The sequence below is a fragment of the Thermobia domestica genome, chromosome 3 (assembly GCF_964235325.1).
Source record: "Thermobia domestica chromosome 3, izTheDome1.hap1.1, whole genome shotgun sequence".
Classification (NCBI taxonomy): Eukaryota; Metazoa; Arthropoda; class Insecta; order Zygentoma; family Lepismatidae; genus Thermobia; species Thermobia domestica.
The window spans coordinates 89,645,096-89,669,580 of NC_137456.1; the positions used below are offsets into that span (position 1 = coordinate 89,645,096).

General features: G+C 36.5%; 1 protein-coding gene across 1 annotated transcript; it reads right to left on the minus strand.

The window, feature by feature from the left end:
* Positions 1-499: 499 nt before the first annotated feature.
* Positions 500-23,043, minus strand: LOC145680599 (large ribosomal subunit protein mL62). Its single transcript, XM_081751277.1, has 5 exons — positions 22,748-23,043; positions 15,133-15,178; positions 10,933-11,075; positions 9,756-9,925; positions 500-660 (listed from the first exon to the last, which is right to left on the minus strand). Exons 1-5 carry the CDS (start codon positions 22,892-22,894, stop codon positions 570-572), a joined length of 597 nt encoding a protein of 198 aa, XP_081607403.1. The 5' UTR covers positions 22,895-23,043; the 3' UTR covers positions 500-569.
* Between the last annotated feature and the right edge of the window lie 1,442 nt (positions 23,044-24,485).

The following is a 24,485-nucleotide window of genomic DNA, read 5'->3' on the forward strand; positions in this document are numbered from 1 at the left end:
AAACAAATCGCATAATATAGAAGGTTAATCATTGCAGTCTGTTTGTTGATATGATATTGCCCCTACTTCCATATAGGTCTTTTTAGTAGTTTTCTAAATATAAAATCATATATTAAATTTGTGACTTAAAATTATTTCATTTTCCTATAGGCAGATATTTTTGATCACGGACGGGAACAAAATTACATTCGTTCGTTCAATTTCTACCCCTGTCTGCGACAGAAAGCCAGGGAAAATGCGCCAAACATAAAGGAAATTTGCAGGGATCTAGGTTCATCTTTCGGACTTAGTTTTTTTACGGGCCGTTTACGTCTCTATGACCAGGACTGTACAATTCTCTGTAAAACTCTTACGTTCTCATACACTGCTAGTTAGCGTTTCGATTATAATCTGTCACTCAAAAAGAAATATAAGATTCACATAAAAGATAATATCCAAAGATATATACAATTTTATATGAGTATACTCTATCTACATAATAACTGAAATGCAGTAGAGATATGAATCAAAATAATTTATTACAAACAGAAATATTAACAATTAATTACAAATACATGCATTATATATGGCTAGAAATCTAAAGTAGGGCTCTGTCGGTCACGTTTAGTTGCCGATCGCATTCTTTTTGCCATCAATCTCTCACGGGCATTTCTCTCCTGCCTGAAAACCAAGAGCAATTTTATTAGTTTCTAGGTCTTTTCCCAGAATGTTTTAGATATTTGATTTAACAATATTTACACAACTAAATATATTCAACAATTAATTACAAAAATATAAATTTCGTTTATGTCTACAATATTATTACGAAAGATCAATCTGAAAATTTATTGGAATGGACTTTATGAATATACGTTAATTCCATTTTCCAAGCACCCAGCAACCTAACAACTATGAAATAATATGCACGTACAAAGTAGTGTGTGTATGAAACTATCTGTGTCAACACAAGCATGTTTAAGTGGCTGGCATGCTTCGTTACCATGGAGATCAATTTACATTATGAAAACGTGGTACCTAAAACATTTCTCCTACAGAACATTTCAGTTCACGCAGGAAGGAGTGATCTTTTGTTCTACACTTCAGGAAATTTTGAGAAATGTAAAGTATTTCGTACGGCGATCTATTTGCTTGTGCCATTCTATTTTTCGCTATGTTATTTCCTTTAAAAAAAAAATCATCCAAATAAGGCAATCAGTTGTAATATTTAATATTTTAACGACTTCGATTGTAGTTCTATTTACTCTTCCACGGTATAAAATTTAAAAAGTGCTCGTGAATGCAGCACGTTTGTAAAACAGAGTATTCTTGCTAGAAACTCAATATTTATGTCCTGCAGATCATTTTGTAAAAATTCTTACAACCATGACTTCGAAACTTAAATAGAAAATAAATAAATACATAATTATTACTCATGTAAAAATATATTAACATGAACTTTTACAATACGCTAGCTCGTACAAACGCCACAACTACATTCTTCCGCTGATGATCAATAATAAGGCCAATGTATCACATACAATCACTAGCAAAGCCTGAAGAGTGAAGCGGGAGCGGGAGATACAAGGAATATTATCTATTAAAATTTTCTCCTTGAGCTTGTTTCTTATATCTACTTCAATATACATTTACATCACCTTCTTATCATATTTATGTAAGGGACCAGATATGTCTGTCTTGAACTTCTGTGCTGCATTCTGTAAACACTTTACACACACGCACACATAATCCAAGATGTGAATCTTGAACAATTTAAATCAGTTCAATTTAGTAAATTATTGTTAACTTTTCTAAACATGATTATTTCCGAAAACGTACTGAGGTAGCAAAAATAAGCTTAGTAACGTCCAAGAGATCGTGAGCTTTATTGTGTGTATTCACTCATGATACACAAATCTAATTAAAATGCCGAGATCAAGTACGTCAGAGAAGGTTCACACCATTGTATTGAAACGCTTTATAAGATTACTCCCTGACCACATCCTTTTCTGATGTATTGTATACTTTTTAAATTCATTACATACAGGTTGTCTCAAAAGTCCCCTGACATAGGGTAACTGTTATCATCAGAGTTACAATAAAATGTAAGAGGGGAAACCGTCTCCAAATATAATGTTTTCAATCTAAAGTGAAGGAGTTGAGTTGAGTTGATTTTAGTTTAGCGTCCCTTTCAGCAGCGAGGCTATATGAGACGTGGACCTACTGATTAACGTGGAATCCGAACCACATGAGCTCCCGCCGGGAATCGAACCCGGGTCTCCCACGCCAAAGGCGCGTATGCTAACCGCTTAGCCACGAGGGAGCTCTCTAAGGTGAAGGAATTTTTAAAATTGGATGAGCCATTTGATTTGTACACTCTTTATCCGCCCAATGTTAAATAAAATCGAACGTTGGCATTTATATGGGATTGGGGGAGGGAAGGACGAGACAGGAGGTGGACAAATTTTGTCAAAGTATGGTGAATTGAGACATGTTTTTGTAACGTTTCAGACTATTTTTAACTTACCGTTAAAATTATTTTACCTTTCTGTTACAATTATTGCCCACAGTTCGATTAAGTCAACACGATCCAGCACCTTTAAGTTTTACTCATAATTACAAGAGAAATTAGGCACATTAAATGCATATCACAATTAACTTTCATTCTTAAAACTCCATGAAAAATCTTTCTTCTGTTGTCATAGCAACGCGAAATAACTATATCTTGTTACAGCAACTCTCATTACATGATTATTTTATCTATCTCCACATATATTCTACCTTCTTCTTCTTCTTCACAACAGATTGTGCACTTTTAAGCACCGTTGCCCAAATAGCTACAATTAGAAATGGAAGTAATTCTCAGATATCAGATATACAATATCGTTGTATTTGAAATGGGGGCCGGCAATCGAAACGTTATACCCCGGCCGGCGAACGATGATTTCTGACAGCCCAGCTCGCGAGGACGACTGAGGAGTGCGGTGTGGCCATGTGCTTCTCGCGCAAGGGGAGAATCGTCTGCTTCCTCGTTGAGAGCGGCCGGACTTCTAACATTCCGTACTAATTGTTAATGAAACAATGAGTGAAAAACACAATATATTGTATAATATTAATTATGTCTTAGTAGCCCATATACGATAACAGCAATACGATAGAGTGAAATCTACAGTGTATGTAAGAAAGAAAACAACAACAAATTTTAGTGTGAAAAACCCTACAGCGAACTAAATATAATACACACAAATGTAGGATTTTTTGTTATACATAATGAAAAACTATCCCGACACACCTTTTACTATCACTGCTGCCCTAGAGGAAAAACACTATAATCTTCGAATAATGCATTCTCGCCCGTGGGAATACTTTTCTCTTCAGATGTTTTAGCATCAGAATCACTATCGCTGTCGTCACTATCTCCATCATTTATTGTAAGTCGGCCTACTTTCCAACAAAACTTTTCGCCCAGAACACTTCTTCCATTTGAACCCAAGACCCTTCAATACCAACGATAAACTAGTTTTACCCCCATCGAATAAATCACTATCCTTAAGTGAAACAAATAGTTTTTTCCGGGTAGGAAGTTTTTTCGCTGGTAGTAGTCAGAAAGATACCGGCGGATGGCATCTTTTTGAAATGCATCTAGATTTGTCACTCTTGAAGGGTCTTTTTTATTTTTTATTTTTCTGGGAGTTCTTAACACCCCTGAAGGCTCATTCAAATTTTCTGGACTTTTCTTTAGTGATCCTTGTTGCTGTGGCTGTTCCGATATGCAGAGCTGCAGACACTCTCTGCACAACCTTAGGAAGTGGAAGTAATGGCTCTCCATTTTCCCTTTCTGCCTCAAAATATTCCCACAAATTATACACAAGTTCCCTGAGATTGGCTATTTAAAGCAACATCGGTTTCTCCCTTGTGCTTCAGGATACCATTTTATCTCAAGCTCCACGTTTATACGGATCAACAACAAAAATTAACTCACCAACACAATATTCACACAACACGCCAAAGCGGAAGTTCTAAACAAAAATAAGCAAAGGGATTTGACTAAACGGACAGCAAAAGGGAGGGAAGGGTGAGTGAAAGTTTGTCAATGTGCGGTGGTTACCATGGAGACGCGACAGGTTTCTGAGCCTAGGGTTGGTTGACCTGCTGTCTTCTGCTAGATCGCCGTGGCCTTGTGCAAAGCTGTCAGAAATCATCGTTTACCGGCCACGGTATAGTATAACAGACAGTAACTTCATTCACTTATGTTTTGGATCCAAGTAAATGGCAACGTTTCATTTTCATTTAACATTGGGCGCATAAAGAGTGTACAGACCAAAAGGCTCGTCCGATTAAAAAAAAAATCCTTCACTTTAGATTGGAAACGTCATATTTCGAGACGGTTTCCCCTCTTACATTTTCTTGTAGCTCTGATAATAACACAGTTACCCTATGTCAGGGGACTTTTGAGACACCCTGTATGTAAATAATAAAGAAATTAACTTATTGTAAAATTTTATACTTCTCACTACCTTTGGTAAATGGGTTAGAATCTGCCTTCGGGCAGAACTTTCAGGTAAAAGAAAAGTACACTTTTACAATATCAAATTACAATGTTACTTGTGAGAATTGCAACATCAAGAAACACACGTATGAGTGTAATGAAATTTACACCATAAATGATTACAAAATTACAAGAAATTATTAGAATTTCAGAAATGTACATCTTCTAAACCTGGTAAATCAGCATTCCGTAAAGCCTCCACCGGCTACAATCAAAGCATCAATACGTCGTGTTACCGAACCAAACTGGCATTGGACGTGTTCCTGAAAAATTACTTGTCACGCCATTTGCATGCGAGTGCCCAAATCATCGAAATGGTCTGCTGAGGACTGTGACAAACACCTATATCCAAGCACGTTCGATGGTTGACAAATCAAGCTAACGTGGGAGGCCAGAGATTCAGCTGTATTCTTTCGTTCTTGAAAGATTGCACAGTCCAGGATATATGTGAATAGACACTGCGCTGTTTAAATAATAATAATAATAATATTTGGTCTAGGAATTAATTCGTGCGGTTGGTACGCACACATTGAAGCTGTAGGACAAACACAAAATACATAAATACCTTAAGAAAAATATTGTCCATCGCTAGCCACCACTTTCGCCCATCTGTCAGGCAATGTACGGATTCCGTGGCGAAAGAAGTCCTCATCCTTGGAAGCGATCCAGTCAGAGACCCATGTTTCGATATCTTCTGAAGAAGTAAACCGCTGTCCAATCAAATCGTTGTTCATGCAATCGAACAAGTAGTAGTCCGAAGGAGCAACGTCTGGTGAATACGGCGGGTGGGGTAAAACTTCCCATCCGACATTTTCTAAATAGGTTTTGACCGGTTTTGCGACATGTGGGCGAGCGTTATCATGTTGAACAATAAGTTTATCATGTCTGTTCTCCCATTCTGGTCGTGTTCTGGCCAGAGCTTGCTTCAAACGCATTAATTGTCGTCGATAACGTTCTCCATTCATAGTTTCACCCGGTTGCAGCAGCTCATAGTACACCACACCTTTCATATCCCACCATATGCACAGCATAACCTTTGCACAGTGAATATCTCGTTTTGGTTGTGATGGACCTGGTTCACCTGGTTTCACCCAGGCCTTTTTTCGTTTAGGGTTCTCGTAATGGATCCACTTCTCATCACCCGTAATAATTCGATGCAGAAACCCCTTTCTGCTCTGTCGTTGAAGCAGCAATTCGCAAATGGTTTTTCGTCTTTCAACGTCTCTGTCTTTCAATTCATGTGGAACCCAATGTGACATCTTTTGAATCATTCCCATGGCTTTCAAGCGTTTGGAGACTGTTGTTTGATCAACGCCTAATGCTGCTGCAAGTTGTTCCTGCGTTTGACACGAATCCTGCTCGAGCAATGCTGTCAATTCTTCGTCTTGAAATTTTTTTGGCTGTCCAGCTCGCTCTTGGTCTGCCAAGCCGAAATCACCACTTCTAAACCGTGCAAACCACTTCTGACACGTTCGCTCAGCTAGAGCATGGTCACCATACACTTCCACCAAAATACGATGACTTTCAGTCGCACTTTTCTGCATGTTAAAGTAATGCAGCAGGACACCCCGCAAAAACACTTTATCAGGTACAAATTGCGCCATGTTCACTTAACTACAAACTGGTGTTGTTGACGCTTTAATCCACTGCCCTATACTACGAACGATACGCGATGACAGGGGTTTGCAACACATGTGTGGATACACGGAACTGTGGGACGCTCCATCTCTTGTCCACCCGCACGAATTAATTTCTAGACCAAATAATAATAATAATAATAATAATAATAATAATAAAAAGCATTTGCACTTGTCTGAAGCGGTAACTCTCGGCTTCTAAAATATCTTTGATGTAGCAGCCAGTGGTAAGGCTGCAGCGGGATTACCATTTAAAATTCGTCCGTTAAGACGCTTCATAATGCACTCAACACGATAGCGTCTAACGTGCATGCGGCCATCATTGTAGGGCAAGTTGAAGTAGGACTCGGCGGAAAACATGACCGTCTACCACTAAGCACGCCAGAAACTGTGTTCGAGCACCCATTATGGTCTGAGGCGTTTGATGTTCTGGGCGAAGCCGACACAATGGCATGCGTGTCCTCAGTCCAGTGTTTAGCCAACGCCGAGGTACTATCAGCAGAAACACAGCCACATTATTACCATGCTCCACTGTCAAGTTAACGCTATGGACAGTGCTGAACGTTCATGTAAGCAAGATGCCTGCCATCCTGTAATGGGTCACATTGGGCAGTGTACGCGCACACGCGCACCAAATTTGGTGCACGAGAATCTGCCTTCCTGTAACCGATCACGTGGCCTCGTTCGAAGTAGTTATCCGTTTATTTTGCTGCTTTTGAGGTTAATAAGGCATAGTGACGCCTGACTACACATGTTTTATGGTCGGCTGTTTATGGTCCACTACTACGTGAGGATTGTGTAAACGGCCATCCCACAGTATTAATACGTCCAGAGAACCGAGGATACTACTGGACTCACGCCTCCGGCATCCCACTAAAATTTAATTGCCTATTCGTCATATTCTGTTGTGCAAACCACGTGAATTTGGACGCATTGATTTCATTCCTTCATGGTCTTACAATTTTTACAACAGCAGTAGATGAAATTAAATTATGAAGTAAAACTTACTTACTAACTTACTAATAGTCCCCTCTATGACTTTTCTCGTGGGGACTAAACCAGATTATATTCTTTTCCCGTTAAACTCTACTATCCGTAACTGCACTGACAAAACTAATACCTGTACTCAATATATAGTACTTTTTATTTTTATTTTTTTTTTTACTTTCTAGATGTATGTATTATTTTCCAGAAAAAAAGAACACGCAAGAATCGTTGTTGCCAGATTCTATTAGAGTAATTTTGTATTTTCAAAGATGAACAAAACTAATAAAAAGAAATTTTGGAGTAATATACAAATATTCAACCACTGATATTGTAAATAGTTAAATAATATATATACCAAAGTAATAAAGTTATATAGTATAAGAGTAATAGTTCAATACTAATTAATGAGATTGGCGATATTGGTATCCCATTCCTTACCTAAATTCCCATTTTCAGTATTGAGTTTTGAACTTACCATCTTAACGTAATATGCATCAATAACATTTCTTTCAATACCATTTATATATTTCTTATTAAATGTCGACGTTCTAGATTTATCTGCTTTGTATGTATGTTGTTACATAGGCTCCGACAGAACTTCGTGCTCAGGACCACGAATTGCGACTAGTATACCCGTTGGTAGCAACAATCTGAATCAATCTTTTAACCTAGTTATACATTAAAAGGTAGAATACAAGTACAGTAACGTTGTACAAAATGATAGTGATCATGTGTTATCTGAATGCGAAACCATAGGCGACATCCATTACATTTTTCAAAATATACATGTATTAATCTGTACTTGTATCTATTTTAGTGTATTCCATTTATACTACCTAAATTAATCTAATCAAATTGGACACAATGTCGAAGACATTATATTTCACTATTGATCATCCAGTACAAAGGGTTCAAAATAGGGATTAATTTTCAGGGACGAAAATTGAAGGAAATATTTCAGTTATGACTTTTCTCTAATGAATTGCACATTCCCACAGTTTTCAGATCTGTGACTATTCCATATGGACAGAACATATCAAAAGATAAGGGAACATTACTATAGAAAGTAATAAAACGACACTTTACAGATTTTAGAAAGTAATAAAACGACACTTCACAGATTAAGAAAATTAAAACCGATTTAAGATACAGTAAGGAAAACATAATACATACAGAAACAAAATTAGAATTAATCGTCTTAACATTAAGCTGAAATAATATTTCATAAAATTTTGACATACACAGGCAGCAGAAATGAGTGTGCAAGTTCCACGAGTATTTTCTATATGAAATGAACAAGAAATGCAAGTGAGTAGTAACAAAATAATTGGAATGAATGAAATGTGGGAAGAAAGCAGAACATATGTGAAAATCCACATATATACAGTTGCTCTGTTACGCTAGAAGCAAATCAAAAACCCTTCGGACAAGGTGAGTGCTCTATTACTAAGCCAAGTGGATTTTCTGATACAGAAAGTATAGCATTACACAATATTACCTTACGAATCACACATTTCACTTATTATATTGGAAAGTAACAAAGGCGTTAAATAAGTTTTACACAGATGTGTATAATATTATTATTAGTTGCAATACGATGATGAAATTTTAGGTATACATACTTTGATAGTTTGGCTTCAAAATGGTAGTAATTGTTGTTTCTTGTTGTTCATACGTAAACCACAATGGACAATGACGTAGACATCAGGACCTGACAACGGTTGGTAACGGAGTTGTTCAAAACCGGTGTTGAAATCACCCATATCAATTCATAGGAAGTCACTTTCGGTTTCAAGAATCACACATTGGACCGCACCAATATCCAATGTAGGTTGCAGCGGTTTAAAAAACCTAGACTTTCCAGATCAGACCAAAAAATTATGACCTCCTTTTTCTGGGATTAGTCCTGTGTCGTTTTCATAGACTTCTTAACAAGGAGCGTTATTTGTCTGTCACTAAATAAAGTGCAATGCTCTCCAAACCAAGAAACCGGAGATGAAAGGCAAGGCCATCAAACTCCATCATGACAATGCCAAGCCTCACACACCTACAATGACACAGAAAAAAAAAAATGAAAATGGGATGGGAAGTCGTCTCTCAGCCTCCCTATAGTCCGGCCTTGATTCCCTAGGATTTCTTCTTGTTTGGTCGTCTGAAGGCGCACCTGCAAGGGAAAACATTCGACAGCGACAAGGCTCTCATTTCTGGAGTGAAACAATGGTGTAAAAGTAACCTGAATTGAGTGTAACCACCTGAATTTTACCAAACTGAATTCTAGGCACGGAAATAACGTTGGACGAGATGCGTCACAACAGATGGAGGCTATATTGAATGACATGGTCTTGTAGCCAAAGGATCAAAGTATGTTTGCCTAAAATTTTATTATCATATTGCAATTAATAAAAATATTATAACCATCTGTGCAAAACTTATTAAACGGCCCTTGTACTACAGCCTGAAATAAAGGTAGAAACGGAGACCACAATATTAGAATTGTATCACGTTCGTAATCGAGAATGTTTGTTTATCCCTGCGAATATCAAGACTTTTTGACGAAAACAGAATCTGTGTATTTTGTTGGTATTACTCCCAAATACAATGCATACCTTCGCCTTTTAAGCTCCTCTGATTCTGGTGATGGCTCTGGAGGAGTTTCCTCAGCCGCTCTCACGGTTGCTCTCAGTTTCTCCATGGCATCTGCAAGGTTCAGCTGCTGTGATCGCGTTACATCAGATCGGATCACTAAAAATCCTTCCTTCGTAATTTTGGTTTTGTTCTAAAAGTACACAAAAAAATATAAGTTTTATAAGTTTTACGTATTAACCAAACTACAGGGTGGCCCAAAAGTAGGTATACACTCCTGCATTGATCAAGTATAACATACTAGTTTATGGATTTATTTCCTTTGACTGTTCTGGGCTTAAATTATAAGTAAAAAGACGTTAAGAACAAATAATAAAGAAACTAGGTCTACCTGTTTGATAACAATAAGAAATGATATAAAATATAGTGAGCTGATCAGTACGGGACTGTATACCTACTTTTGGGCCACCCTGTATAATAACAATAATAATAATCAACCTGTACAAGCAAACCAAAGCAAAGCGAAAAAAAAAAAAATTAGAAATAATAAAATTACCCAGTGGGATTCGCGCCAGATTCAAAAGTATTGCATCACCACAAAGATGAACTGCTTAAAGCGCATGGCTATCGAAACAACTGTAGAGTTTTCCTCCAGTTGTAAGTATAGATAACGAACTTCTTAAACTTTTTTTCACGATTTTTTTTTTGAACGAAAAGCGTGTGTCTTTTTTAAAAAAAGTTTCCTGCATTTACCAAGATACTATTTTATTCTAAAAGTATCATTACATTAATTAACAAAAGTAGAGCTGAATATATCATAAAACATAACTGTGAGCTATGTTCGGAAATCTCATTATTTTCTCCATTTACCTTGAATGCGTTGTTGCCGAACTGATAATTTTAAGGTACTTAAAAATAAAAAATTACGCGCGCAGTTTGTTTTGGAGAATGCACTTCTTCACATTAATTTTCACAAAACTATAATAATAGTGTGAAAAATAAGCAGTTTTGAAATGCTAGTTACGTGCACTTCTTTCCAAATACGTTTCTGCGAAAATTACAGATAAAATAAATAAATAAATAAATTTCATTTTGATAGCCGAAGTATCGTATCGTTCTATTAATGCCACTGCAAACATCACATTTTTTTCCAAGTTTTAGGTTAACGCGAAATAATGAAATAGAATAAGAAAAACAAACCTTCTCCATTACTTTTCTTCTTGTTTCTTGGGATAGCCAATCAGCAGATTCCACGTGGAAGCGAAGATCAACTTTCGTATTTACAGTATTCACATTTTGTCCTCCTGGGCCACTACTGCGACTGTAAGTTATTTCTAGTTTATCTGTAAGTAAATAAATTTCTTTTGTTTGTTTTAACTGTACATTTTAATTTGAAGTTTAGTAATTACAACTTAGGTTTCTTTCATATTTAGGCGCAAAGATCAACTGCACCAAAGTTCCATGCTCCTTAAATTAGCCAACAATAAAAATTATACGGATTTGTACACCTATTGACGTCTCCACTTCTATTGTTGTAAATCAAGTCTGGAATATCCATTCTAGTTACGGAATTAAATTTTCACTCGGAAACAAGGAGCTTAATATTTGTTAGAAAATTTTCCAGTGATTTTCCAACAACAACAAATACTAGACCTTGAAATTCAGGCGCAATTTTTATTAAAAATATATTCTTACAAATATAATAAAATTAGTCAACACAATTAAATACAATTCTAATCTGCTAATGAATGTCAAGAAAAGGAGGGAGTACGTTTATTTGGTGACTAACTCTCGCCATACATAGTCCCTCGCTTGGAACAAAAATAAATAACTAAGAACTTAACTTAAAGGAGCAATTCATCATTTACCTGGCACCAAACAAGGAAGTATAAATCAAAATGCATTCTTAAATAAGATTTGAAATGCATGAAAATAGATGATGAATCCTGGTAACGGTCTTTTTTTTTTTTTTTTTTTTTGTTTGTTTGTTTAACGTGCTACAATTATGATCTTTAGGCTAAAGAAGACGGATAGTGATGAAAGTGCATGATTGTGAAATTATTATTTTTTGTGCTTTCCTACCAGGAATTGAGCCCAGGACCACGTGCACGAAAGGGACATGCGCTAGTAACTAGACCAGCTGGGAGGGATGGTAATGGTTTCGATGCAACCTAAAACTGCTAAGTAATAATGTTACATTCTCTGAAGCTTTTCTACTGGATGACTACAACATATTCCACGTGCAACTGAAGTACGCTCAAGAAAAATATACGTAATATAGATTGTTGGGAATGCTATACTGGGTATTCTTTTCATGTCGGGCACTGCCAAATTCACACAGAATATTCTACTTAAGATTTTGTTGAAACCAAATGCAATTTCTCTTTAAGAGAAGATTAAGTACTGACAAATTACAGTAAAATGCTAAGGAATAAATATGGAAATAATAATGATGTACTCACACTTGTATACTGAATGAAAAATTAATACCAAGAGTAACATTTTTCTACTACAGGGTGTCTATTAAACTTCCAAAATGAAATTTCGTGACTTTTTTAGTGACCGTTTCTTTACCAACCATAAAATTTCCTAACATTCTCAAGAGCGAATTTGGGTGCGAATTAGGCCGAATTCCCATGCATGTGACAGAAGAGTGCTTTGCTTTGCTTTCGTAGCGTCTAAAGCGACCACAGACACTTTTGGTGGTGAATTTTGACGTTTTATAGAACAAAATTTTCCAGTCTGTACTTATATTTGTACAGATTTAAAAAAAAAATCGTGACCCAAAAGCTGAATTTCGTGCCTTTTTCTTGACTTTCATGACCGTTTTCTGATTTCGTGACTTTTCCGGGAATTTCGTGACCGATAGAAACCGTGTACTACAATATTTGTCCACAATAAAGTAGATTGGATAGTGATGATGGCAAAAAATATCATGTATCATCTTTCAGAACGGGTAATGATGTTATAATGATGCAAACAAGTATTATACCTACACTGCCGGAAGGAAAGCCGACATGTAAACGCTAAAGCTGCTGTTTAAAACTGGGGCCTTTTTGATATGATAAGATTCCTTTATAGCTTGTTTCTTTGCTGGAAATAAACAAGAAGGTCCATGGGCAAGAGCCCGCTCTTAACAAGAGAAGTATTTTTAAGAGTAGACGAGAGTGAAGAGGTGTGAGCTTTTTGCTTGAAAATTTAGTTAGGGATAAATTAGAGTTTACTACTCTTAGTTTTGAATTTTACTTTATATACGGACACTGGATTGTTTGTTGAGCGAGAGTTACGTTACTGTGCTCTCAAGGAATCCGGTCTTGTGAAAAGATCAATGGTTAGGTTTGTATGTTTAAATCCAAAGTGTCTGGATTTGTGTCCTAAATGAAGTTTTATCTCAGTAGGGCCATTCTGGTCTCACTCTCTAGATATTTGAATCTTTTAATCTTTATGATCCTGGACTGCAAACATCACCCCTTTTGATCTTGTTTTTTAAAAGAACATCAAAAGCCTCAAATGAGAGGTTAAACATTTATCTTATTTTACCTCACTCCTTTTACGCGAAATTTAGTTTATTATTATTATTATTATTATTATTATTATTTTTTAGTGTACTATCTAATAACTGAGGATTACACAAGTACGAATTAGGTCAGGTTTGTAACAAAAGAGAACACTTTTAGCAAATTAAGGGCGAAACAATCAGCCTGAAAGAGAACGCCCGGTTCGCTGTCCACAGATTCATGATCAATTCGAGAACTGTTTTAGACGAACCTAGAGCAAGTGAAATTCAAGTATACAGACAAGAACTTATTCTCCTTGTTCTGGAAATACAGTTGTTGGGAGTTCGATCTCTATAAGCGGGATAACAATTTGAGCAAAATGAAAGCAATTAGATATTTTTTTTCCGATTTCTTAATAAAGGATTATTAAGAAGTTGAGTACTTGATTTAAAAAAAGGTTTTGAACTTCGGACCTTGTATTTATAAAAACTACCCCTAGACGATACATATGTTGAAAATATAATCCTTCTGCATAATAATGACATCTGGCGGCTTTGGTTACTAGCCACATTGAGATTTTTGAATCAATTTATGATTTTTCTTTAGTTGTAATATAACTAGGGCTCGGTATCTGAAAAAGGACCTAAAAACTGGAAAAAAGGATGTAAAAATAAGATACAATGTAATTAGAATTAGATACTTAATGATATAATGCTCAAGAAATACAAGCTTCTGGTAGTATACAATATACAGTTGAAAGAAACGGTGCATATACTCCTTTCGGAGGGTCGACTAGTCAGGAATCTTCTGATTTGTGTGTACTGCTTCAAAAACATTTTGAAAGTTTCATTGTTTATCTTTGCCAACGGAGACGACTTAGTATGTCCACTAATACTTTGTCCTAACAGAAGCTGTTTTTCCTCTTTCCCCGCGGCCTGGGAAGCTGCTTTCACGTCCCACGTCGTACTGGACATGGAATAGTTTTATCTGTACTCACTTTTACTTCGCAGAAAAGAATATATCCATCCCTAGAAAAAACTTCTGTTCCAAATTTATACACAAACTGACGCAAAAAGGAAGTTTTCTTAGGTTTAATTTTATGCATGTTAACGGTCTGTCCTTCCACAAACTGAAATTCGAACTAAAATACGAAAACTTCCCCACCCTCATACCCCTGCTGGAGGACATTGTTACGCCTCCTTATCTTACTTGTGATTTTGCAGATCTGGTCTTATCAGTCCAGTCGTTGAAGAATGTCTTACCTTTTGAATTTTCTTTACTAAAAAAAAGATGTTTAGGAGGTGATGGTGATTTGAGTTAATGGCCAGTAAATTTATTGTCGAAAGAAGAAGTTCAAAAAAAGACGTCAAGACCTACAAAAAGCTTTAAAAAAGACCAATAAACAAAAAGTCGCCGAAAAAGGCAAAAAAGAACAAATAAAATCCACCATTTTCTGGCCTACAATGACCCAAAATGATAAGATATTATGTTAAGCCTCGTCTTCGGTTACTCGTAAAAAAAAAAAAAGATTTTTTCTCAATTTTCGGGCCCCAAATATAACAATATTTTCATATTATATGTTTTACGGTTTTCCATACAGACTTGCAAATACACTTTCTCTCGCCTTTTCTTTTTTATTGAGAGAGAGAAGTATAACATATTTTCTAAAAAATACATAGTACAACTTTCTCTATTATTATTTGAATGTGCATTTTTAATTTTTTTTCTTAAAAAAGACAAAATATATTCTTTAAAGTTACCAATAGCAATACGAAAATACTTTGAGCACTCCATGCAAAGAAATTCATGAAGATTAAAAAGAAACATACTTTAACAATTGTCTTTGAGATTCTCCTTTACTTATTATAGTAAGTTTATTTTAAGATAAAATGGTAATGCTGACCTAGTGGAATATAGCCGTTGAACTTCTCTGAAGATGGCTGAGGTACCTGTAAAATAATAATAATGAAATATACAGGAAGAATAGTACTTAATATAATAATATTAAAAAATTGATACACAAAATGAGATAATGAGAACCTATTGATATGATACATACAAATACAAAGTACACAAATAGTAGCATTTCAGGATGAGAATTTGTGATTGGGCACGGACTGAACTCGGGTGCCAGCACGTTAATCATTACGCTTCTCAGCCTTCCTCTAGACAAATCATATGTTTACATCGTGAGATTGGTGCTATCTCTAGTCACAATTTTTCTATATCTTTGAAACTTACTAGAATTTCATCCACAGTAAAAACTGGACACCTAAAGAATTGATTTGATGTCCATGTCTTAAATAATAGGTGTTAGACAAACAAAGAAACAAACTAAAATAAAATGAAATTATAATGGAACATTTAGTTTTGCTCATTGCTATATTATGGTGATCGCTCCATAATTTTACTATACTTGGGAATACTATTTTCGGTAACGATTTACAACAGGGTTCACATTTGTGAAATTTGCAAAAGTATATAATTTAATTTCGATACAGCACTGTGCAAGTAATGAAAATATGTGTGAATCTTCCCTTTGAGATGCGTACTTACGGAGAAACTGAGGAAGGAGAATGGAAGGGTTAAACACGACATACTCCATAAGGAATTCAATATGGAGGGTATGCGAAAGTGATGACAGTGTGTTATCTCATGATGCGCATCTATAGAAAGGTCAGAGATGTAAGTACCCATAGACTTCCAGGTTATTTATTTCGTAGATGATTTAACTTTGAATAATGGTCGAACTGATAGATATTGTCTTTAAGTATCGAAATAAATTAAAGCTTAAATTAAATCTTCGATCGATTAAGTTAGATCTTCCTGAAAAAGGAAAATACAAGACTTTAGGATGTGATGGAATATAGAACCTTTATTGTTTTTAGATCCGAAGGAAGAATATTTGATAAAGTTCTTACAGAAATGTGGATTAATGAAGACAATGTTAAGTGCGAGGAATGAGATGAATTGATGGTATTAATCAAAAGAACTTTAACGACAGCTTTTAATGGCCATTTAGCATATCTTAGTTGACTTTTTTTCACTATGTTCATTCAAATGCATACTTACCATTGCTTCAGGTCTGCCCCCATTCTGACTCATCCCCGCGCAGGTACATCGTTTCGCGATATCCTTGCTCGGGTTAGATGCAATTATTGCTTTCACTGAACACTTAGTAAAGATTGGCTGATGTATTTAGCACTGTCGTTTTTATGGGATATATTCGCACGCATATATTATAAATTTACACATAATTGGTGTGCAGCATACAGACGCTGAAGAAGCCAGTTGTCTGTAAATAACCCATGCAAAATTAGGTTTTATTGAATTTTGTACCCGTATTTAAAGCCATATTCCTACTTAAAATACCATTAAACATACATATTCTATTGTACACATGAAACTGGAATTCTCTTATGGAGCCGAGCTGGCTCACTTGTGGCGCGGGATCTTGGTTCGATCCAGCTGTCGTCAAGTGGGCTTTGTAGTGTGCATGGGATCTGCCGTTTCCTTCCACCTGTATCATCCATCTCATCATCAGCGTTTCTCTTGGCCTCGGTAGATAATCGTGAGACAAGGCTTGCGTTTCATGGCACACACTTTGCACCATTGACACTCGCTTATATTTCAGTTTCTAGAAAAAAGGAAGTACACAATTTTGTAAAGTAACCTACAGGAGGGTAATTTTATAAATACAGAATAGGAATAACATTTCCTATTACTTTCACGATTCAAATCCCTGAGCCAGCCGTCCTGACTGAAGATTTCTTTAGTTTCCCTTAAATACTGGGATAGTAACGAAAGTTCACGAGCCAGAGATAAAGAACAGCTTTATTAAATGGATATATTTTTAATACAGTTTTTTGAGGCGGAGGAAGGAGGGGGGGGGGGAAACTAGAATGTTCGAAATTATATATATTTTTAAAAAATTCCATTTTTTTAACAATAGATTTTAAGATTAAAGGAACTTTGTAACAGTCAATAGTTGCACTACACGCCACATACTCCAGTAGACACGCAAGAATAATTCAGGAGATTCCCGATCTGATTGTCGTTAGAGCCTATCTATCTCATCTATGCCCTCGGAAAGTATGCGAACCATACTTCGGCCCCATCCCCGCCAACCCTCTGACGGAGGAAATTTTCCCTTTGCTTACGGAGAAAAAGTGAATAACCTCAGCTGTGTTGCCAATTTGTCATTCAATCGTTTGGCCTTGACGAGTGAAGATCGTAGGCTACTTAGAATGGCTAACAAGATAAAGGACAGCGAAGTCCGTGAAATAATTCATTTTGGCAACGCTTCTGCATCTAACAATTGGAAGATCTCGGCCGCAACAACTGTTCCCTCCTCTTTTGAGGGTGGTACGGGAAAGCACATATCGACTGCAGCGCCAGAAGGGGCACAGATCAAATAGAAAGGCTCTAGTATTGAGAAGATAGAGGAATATCTTCAGGAAGTTCCTTTTTAAAGTAAAGCGTTTAGATATGTAATTAAGTGACGTATGAAAAAGACATTTTATTAATTGTTTGTACTAAAAACAAAAAGAATGTAGTCAGATTGCTTTTTATTCATGATTAGCAGAAATGTCATTTTCTTCTGAGCATCCGCTTCTCCCTTAGAATACACATATCAATGAAAGTGTAACAATAAAATTCTATGAGATATTCAATTTTTGGCATATATTTTGAACCCCATCCTCTCTTAGGATACGCTCTTTAATCAAAGTTACATTATAAAATCCCAGCTTGAGGTAGGTACAAATTATGTTCAAAAATCCATTTCAAACTGTTCAATCGTTTCTCCGTGATGCGATCCGAAACAACAGGCAACATAGCTTTCAGTCTAACGAAAGAAATTATAAAAAAGACCTTCTTCCTCCCTTAAAACGAGAACTCTCAAAAATGCTGGGACAGGGGCCCACTTATTATTAATGAAGAATTTATATATAATGTTTCATCTTCCTAACTTGACAGGATCATGAGATACTCAATTTTTTTGCAGATTTTGACTTTCTGATCCCCATTTAGAATATGCATTTTAATCAAAGTAACATGATAAAAAAAACAGTGGGTTTTACCTTAAAGAAAGAAAACACACACACACATCTGGAATTTTTGGGCTCGGGAAAATTTCAACAACCCTGGTAGCATATGCTACTGATTAACAATAGTCATATGGTAATTTTACGGTTAGAAGTCAATAAACGCTCTTCTAGGGTGTTTGTTTCGAATTTTATCGAAAAACGCTGTATTTACACGTTCCTAAAGTAAATATGCACTGCAGAATGCAATTCCAGCCATAAGAAAAGGCAATGCTATGCTACTTTAGAGTGGGTCGTAAATTTGTAAGATCTACGGAAGAAATATGTTACTTGATTTCACAACAGGAATGTATTACTAATCACAATATATCGGGATCTTACCTCTCATGTATAATAAGGTAGAAATATGAAATGCAAAGGTGGTCTTTACCATGTAGTACACCATACGAAAGAAATGACAAATTGGGGACATGGTGGTAGAGCGCTTACCTCTAGTGTGTGGGGTCCTTGGTTCGATTCCAGGCCAAATAACTTTGTGATGGACAACACTGTGTCTATAGGTTTTCTCGGGGGTACTCCCATTTCCTCCCACTTTATTATTCCACCAATTCTTGCATCATCACTCACTTGCTTTGTAATCATCGTCTTCCTTAGCCTAATAGGCATAATCATGCGACATTAAACTCGCCCAAAGATTTAATTTCAAAGAAATGATAAACTGAAGTGCTACATGAAGTCAGTGTACGAAGTAATGATGGAAGTGTCGGAAAACAATGGCACAAAGGCACACATTCTTTTTTTTTCACTATCATCGTTTATGTGTATACCAACCATCGGTTACGCACCCATACTCGGGACCCCTTGCTGCGCTCCTGCCTTGATTCCATTAGATACAATTCGCCCTTTTTACTGGTCACATAGTAATAGTTAGTTGGTTTTTAAGTTATCTGCTTTCAACACTCAAGCCTTCCAAAAGTTAGTCTGCAACCAATAATGCAACTCATCCCATAGAAAAAAGCTTTCTAAGACAGTAAGAATGGATTTCCTGCTAAAAGAAGCCAATATTTTTATCAATGTGAGGATAGTGCCAAAAAGATTTCTTCGGGTTCGATTCCCGGCAGGAGCTAATGTAAATGAAATGAAATCTTTAAGTTTTACGTCCCATGGTTATGCCGGTTAGGCTAAAGGAGACGGTGATGATGAGAGATGAGTGAAATGGTGGAATGAAGAAAGTGGGACGAAACGGGAGAACCCCGAGAAAACCCACGAGCACGGTGTTTGTCCACCACAAAGTCCACACGGCGCGAGCTGGGATCGAACCAGGGACCCCAAGCACCGGAGGTGAACGCTCTACCACTGAGCCACCGTGCCCCCCTCAGGAGCTAATGTGGTCCGGATTCAACATTAATCAGTAGGTCCACGTCTCCCATAACCTCGTTGCTGAACGGGACGTTAAAACTCAGCAGCAACAACAAAAATGTTTCTTAAAGTGCTAGGAGTAGATATAGTTAAAATGTATTTATGCAGTAAAATTTCATGTGGACCCTTATTTTATATCTGCATCCTATTTCCATAATGAACTCAGTTTCACAGTTATTACAATGCTCGCTCCAGCCCATATCCTTACGCAGACATAAGAAATTACAGTGTATTAATGGCACTACTCGAGCAGACGCTTCTACCACATTTTGACAGATTTTTTTTTTTTAAATTAGGTTAGGTTAGAACTTTTAGGGTGTATTACCAATTTTTACAGATTTCTTACATTTTTAGGTTAGGTTAGAGTTACCTAACCAACTAATATTCATCACAATGGTTCATTACTAACACACGAGCCGAACATTTCCGACGTCTATTTCTACCGAATTTCCATTCTTGTATTCTGCCACCTTCCGCTCCAGTAAATAGTTGCACATAATAATACTTCCACTACCATTTAAAATTCATTTTAATATGCTGTGCACTCACACAAATTACTTATATTCACTCTTTCATTTCTTCACGAAAATTGTTTCATATCGTGTATTGCCTATAAATTTTCCGTGCACGCTTACTTTTGGCTTAACTCTCGAAATAAATGTAGAAAAATTACAATTCTTTCACTAATATCCTCCTTGTTTGTTAAATGATTCGCGCTGGGCATGAACATTTCTAACTTGGCATATATAAAATTCAAGGGGGTCATCGGAAATAATTGTTGAAAAATTACAATTCTTTTACAATCTGTGTATAAATACGGCATCCAGATGCATCGTATAACAACATACCAGCATGTGCTAGGTTGACCCTAAAAGGCACGAATGCTAGCTAACCGAGCCGGGGCAGCGCGAAGCAGTGGGACTCAAGCAACAACTTAAAGATGGATCCGAAGAGAGGAGGCGAGTCAGTGACGGTGAGTATACGAGTAAGTGAGGATAGTAAAGACAAGTTGGCTTTTACAATAAGAATTTCAATACCACTTGTCATAGTTTCATACTAGTAACGCTCCACTTGTAAACATAAGATACAGCTTCTGTATACTGTGCAGAAACACACCGCCGGTAGAAAATAGTATCCAATGAAGTAATCTTTGATAACACTCATCTATTTTATTCGTCGTAAAGCACTTCAATGATTCTACATTAGTAATCCTACACTTGTAAACCTAAAAAAATAAAAATAGCTGTATTATTTGTAATTAATTCTATTGCCTGCTGAAATGTTGGCCTATGTTTAGGATTTAGATTTCTGGGCTTTCGGCATCTAAGGCCATTTAGCCCTCCACGTTTGAAGGTTGATGTCCCTCGGCGGACACACAATCCGGGGAAAGGGAAGGAAGGAAGCGCCCTGGAACCTATAAGTTAGGTACCACCCCGACATTTGCCTGGTGTGAATGAGGAAAACCCAGGAAAACCTCATTCAGGCTGACTGGCTGGCCTGAAAAAGCGATTTACACTTTGTCGACCGAGTGCCTCCACCGGGAATTGAACGCGGGACCGCTCGCACCGAAGGCGAGAGCAGGCAAGGTCCTAGATTACTGGTCCCCCTTCCCATTGAGCAGTAATAAAGACAGAAAACAACGTGCCCTTCGGGGCTCTAACCCGCCTATATATATAAAGTTACAATTTTGGTAATTTCTGTTTACATTGGGTAAAATTTAGATTAAGTTAAGTTAGATTATGTTAGTTTAGGGGTCCAGATTATCTTAGTGTAATTTTCCAAAAAAGATGTTACATCTAAGTAATTGCATCACCCATTTCTCCTGTAAATTTTGTGTTTTTTTACGTGCTTTCGGACTCCTGCTAAACATACTCCGAAATGTGTTCTTTATGAACTTGAGTGAACCCGGGGATATAGTATACATGAAGCTGCATCAGTTCCCGAAGGAGCAGGACGCTCATACTTTTAGGGATTATTCATTGAGTATGTACGAACTTACAAAGGGGATAACAAAGCGACTTTTATTTACTTATCGACTGATACGAAAATAAGAAAAAACGTACCTGTACTTTATATCTGCATGTGTAGTGCCCTTGTACTTTATCTATGACTATGTGTGTGTGGGGGGGAGGAATTTCACGCATATCGCATGTCTTGTGCACATGGATACTTCTTATTACTGCACTACGTAGAAAATTTATGGTATTTCATGTAGAAGTGGTAATAGAACACAGAAGAAACGCAGATCAGGGGGTTCTCATGTATACTATTACCGAACCCGGTTTAGTTTTAACCAAATCGATCTGAAGCTACCCGGACCCTATTCTACCCTGCTTATCTTTACCTTACCCAATCTACTATACCCTTTTAAAGTGGTCCTACTTATGAACGCGCAGCTGGAGCGTGTGTTGTAAAGTACCGGATATAGTATACGAGAGTGCCTTATCATTTAGCGAGGACTCACGAAGTGCAGTCTTTTAAGGATTATTCATTGAGGATATAGGAACTTAAAAATGAGGTAAAAATGCGACTTTCATTTAATTACTGAGTAATATAAAATAAAATGTACGTCGGTTTGCGTTGCGTTTCCTTGTGTTTTATGGTATGCGAAGAATAATAATGTGCCCTTGTACGTAGTGTATGAGTATATGTGGGGGATTTGAAACACATATCGCATGTCACGTGCACGTGGATGCTTCTTACTACTTCTAAATGTAATAAAATCATTTTTATACGTAGTGCAACAGTAGGAAGTATCCACGCGCACAGATCATGAGGCACTGTTGTATACTATTACCCCGAATTATTTAGTTCTATTTGTAATGGCTTTGTTCAATTTTAACTATGCCTCATATAAAGGAGTTGTTATTAGGATTGTTCACAAGGAATTATAATGTTTTATGGTGGGTACATGAAGTACATTTATAGGTAACATGAGTTATTTCATTTCGCCCAATCTAATTATTTTGCAAAAAGTAAAGAGTATTAAATGAATCTTAAACTTTGTAATGTTTTTAATGTCAAGAAACAGAGAGAAATTCATCACTATCATACCTTAGGTGTTGAAATGTGAATATTTGAGCCAGGATATAAATTTTCCAGGCTTAATTTACTTTTGTACCCATGTCTGCTTATCAATAACGAATTGTAAAAAGTTCGACCAATAAATTTGTTACAAACTGTCTTGAGTGTGCCAGCCATCTAATATATTAGTCCAATTACTTAAACTTAACCAATCTAGCACATATTAATTTTTAAATTTACTCCTAATCAAACAACGTAACGTAACGTAACACTGTACGAGAACGAATTGCTTTCGTCCGTCTTCTTTTTCTTCTTCTTCGCATGCCTCAACATATGTTTTTTATCCTGTGTTTTAAGTGAGATGGTTTACTGTGAGCAGGCGAGAAAGGAAATTTTAGTGAATTTCTCTGTGTTCGAGGAAATTCTACGAAGAAAATTGACAGTTACCATGTTACGGAAAGGAGTAGGTGCCATATTTTGTTGGAAGATATCGTATTTAAACACTGACAAACATGATACTCAGTACAACAAGGTAATATTTATTACTTTCATTGTATTGTCAAGCTGTGGTAGGGTTGGGGCTGTTCCTGTCAATTAAATTCTTTGGTTAGTAGTCAGAAGTGTATTAGAGTTACGTGTAAATATTTCTCGTGTTATCCTATTTTATGGAGGCATATCCATGAAATATCAACTTCTTTTAGAAGTAAATACACTCTTACTGCCTTAATGTTTCTGAAGGACTAGTTGCATTAGTGAGTGCAGATTCACTTTAGGAGGACGGAGTATAAAACAATAACCAACTTAGGCTGATCTGCACATGAACATCTTTTTAAACACTTTATTACTACGTACCTGTTGTTATTTAAGTATGTCTTATATACAATTAATCCTGTCTCATTTCTGACGTTTATTTTTTACTGTTGAGCACAAGTGTTTCTTATTTTTGTTTCCTGTGCTCTTTACTACATCCGTATGCATATATGTAGCATTACAGCGCAAAATTAATACCCTCCAAGTATTAAGTGTTGCTAAATATACACTACTCAGAAATTACTAAAACCACGAATACTTACAATATTACGTAAATAACTTTTTAGAGGGAGTTTCGGAGTGGTGTCTCCTATCGAACACATATCCCTGGAATATTGAAAATTACAACACTCATGCAAAAATACTTCTTTCCTGCGTGCTGCCCCATTTTATATGGGCATACTTATATTCATGAAAAATACATTTCTTTTAGCACAACATGAACTAAATGAAGAGCTCCATTTCTAGTTGCGGATTGACTTTAGGAGAGCTAAGTATAAATACAATGTGGATGTATGACATAAAAACTATAGCGCATAAAACGCGAACCAACTTGTGCTGATTGGCTTCTAAAAAAGACTATGCTATCTAACCGAATCAGGGCAAGAGCGCAGCAGGGAGGCCTGAACCGGAGTTAGACAGTACGTCCCTAAGGAGGCGCGTCAGCGACGGTGGGTATATGCATAGAGATAGTGGAGAAACACTTTATATGACTTAAACTAGAAATACGTAATCACTGAAGAAAGCAACGTTTATTTTAAAATAATAACTGTGTAACAGTTTTCGCCAACTAAGTAAACGTATAGGCTACATCAGACACTGTCAGTTAATGAGCATCTGTAAACCGACGACCAAGGAGAGACTTTTTCACTGTTCCGAACAGTTGGTAATTGCTGGGAGACAAGTCTAGAAAGTAGGGAGAGTGTGGCATCAGAGTAAACCCTAGTTGATTAATGAC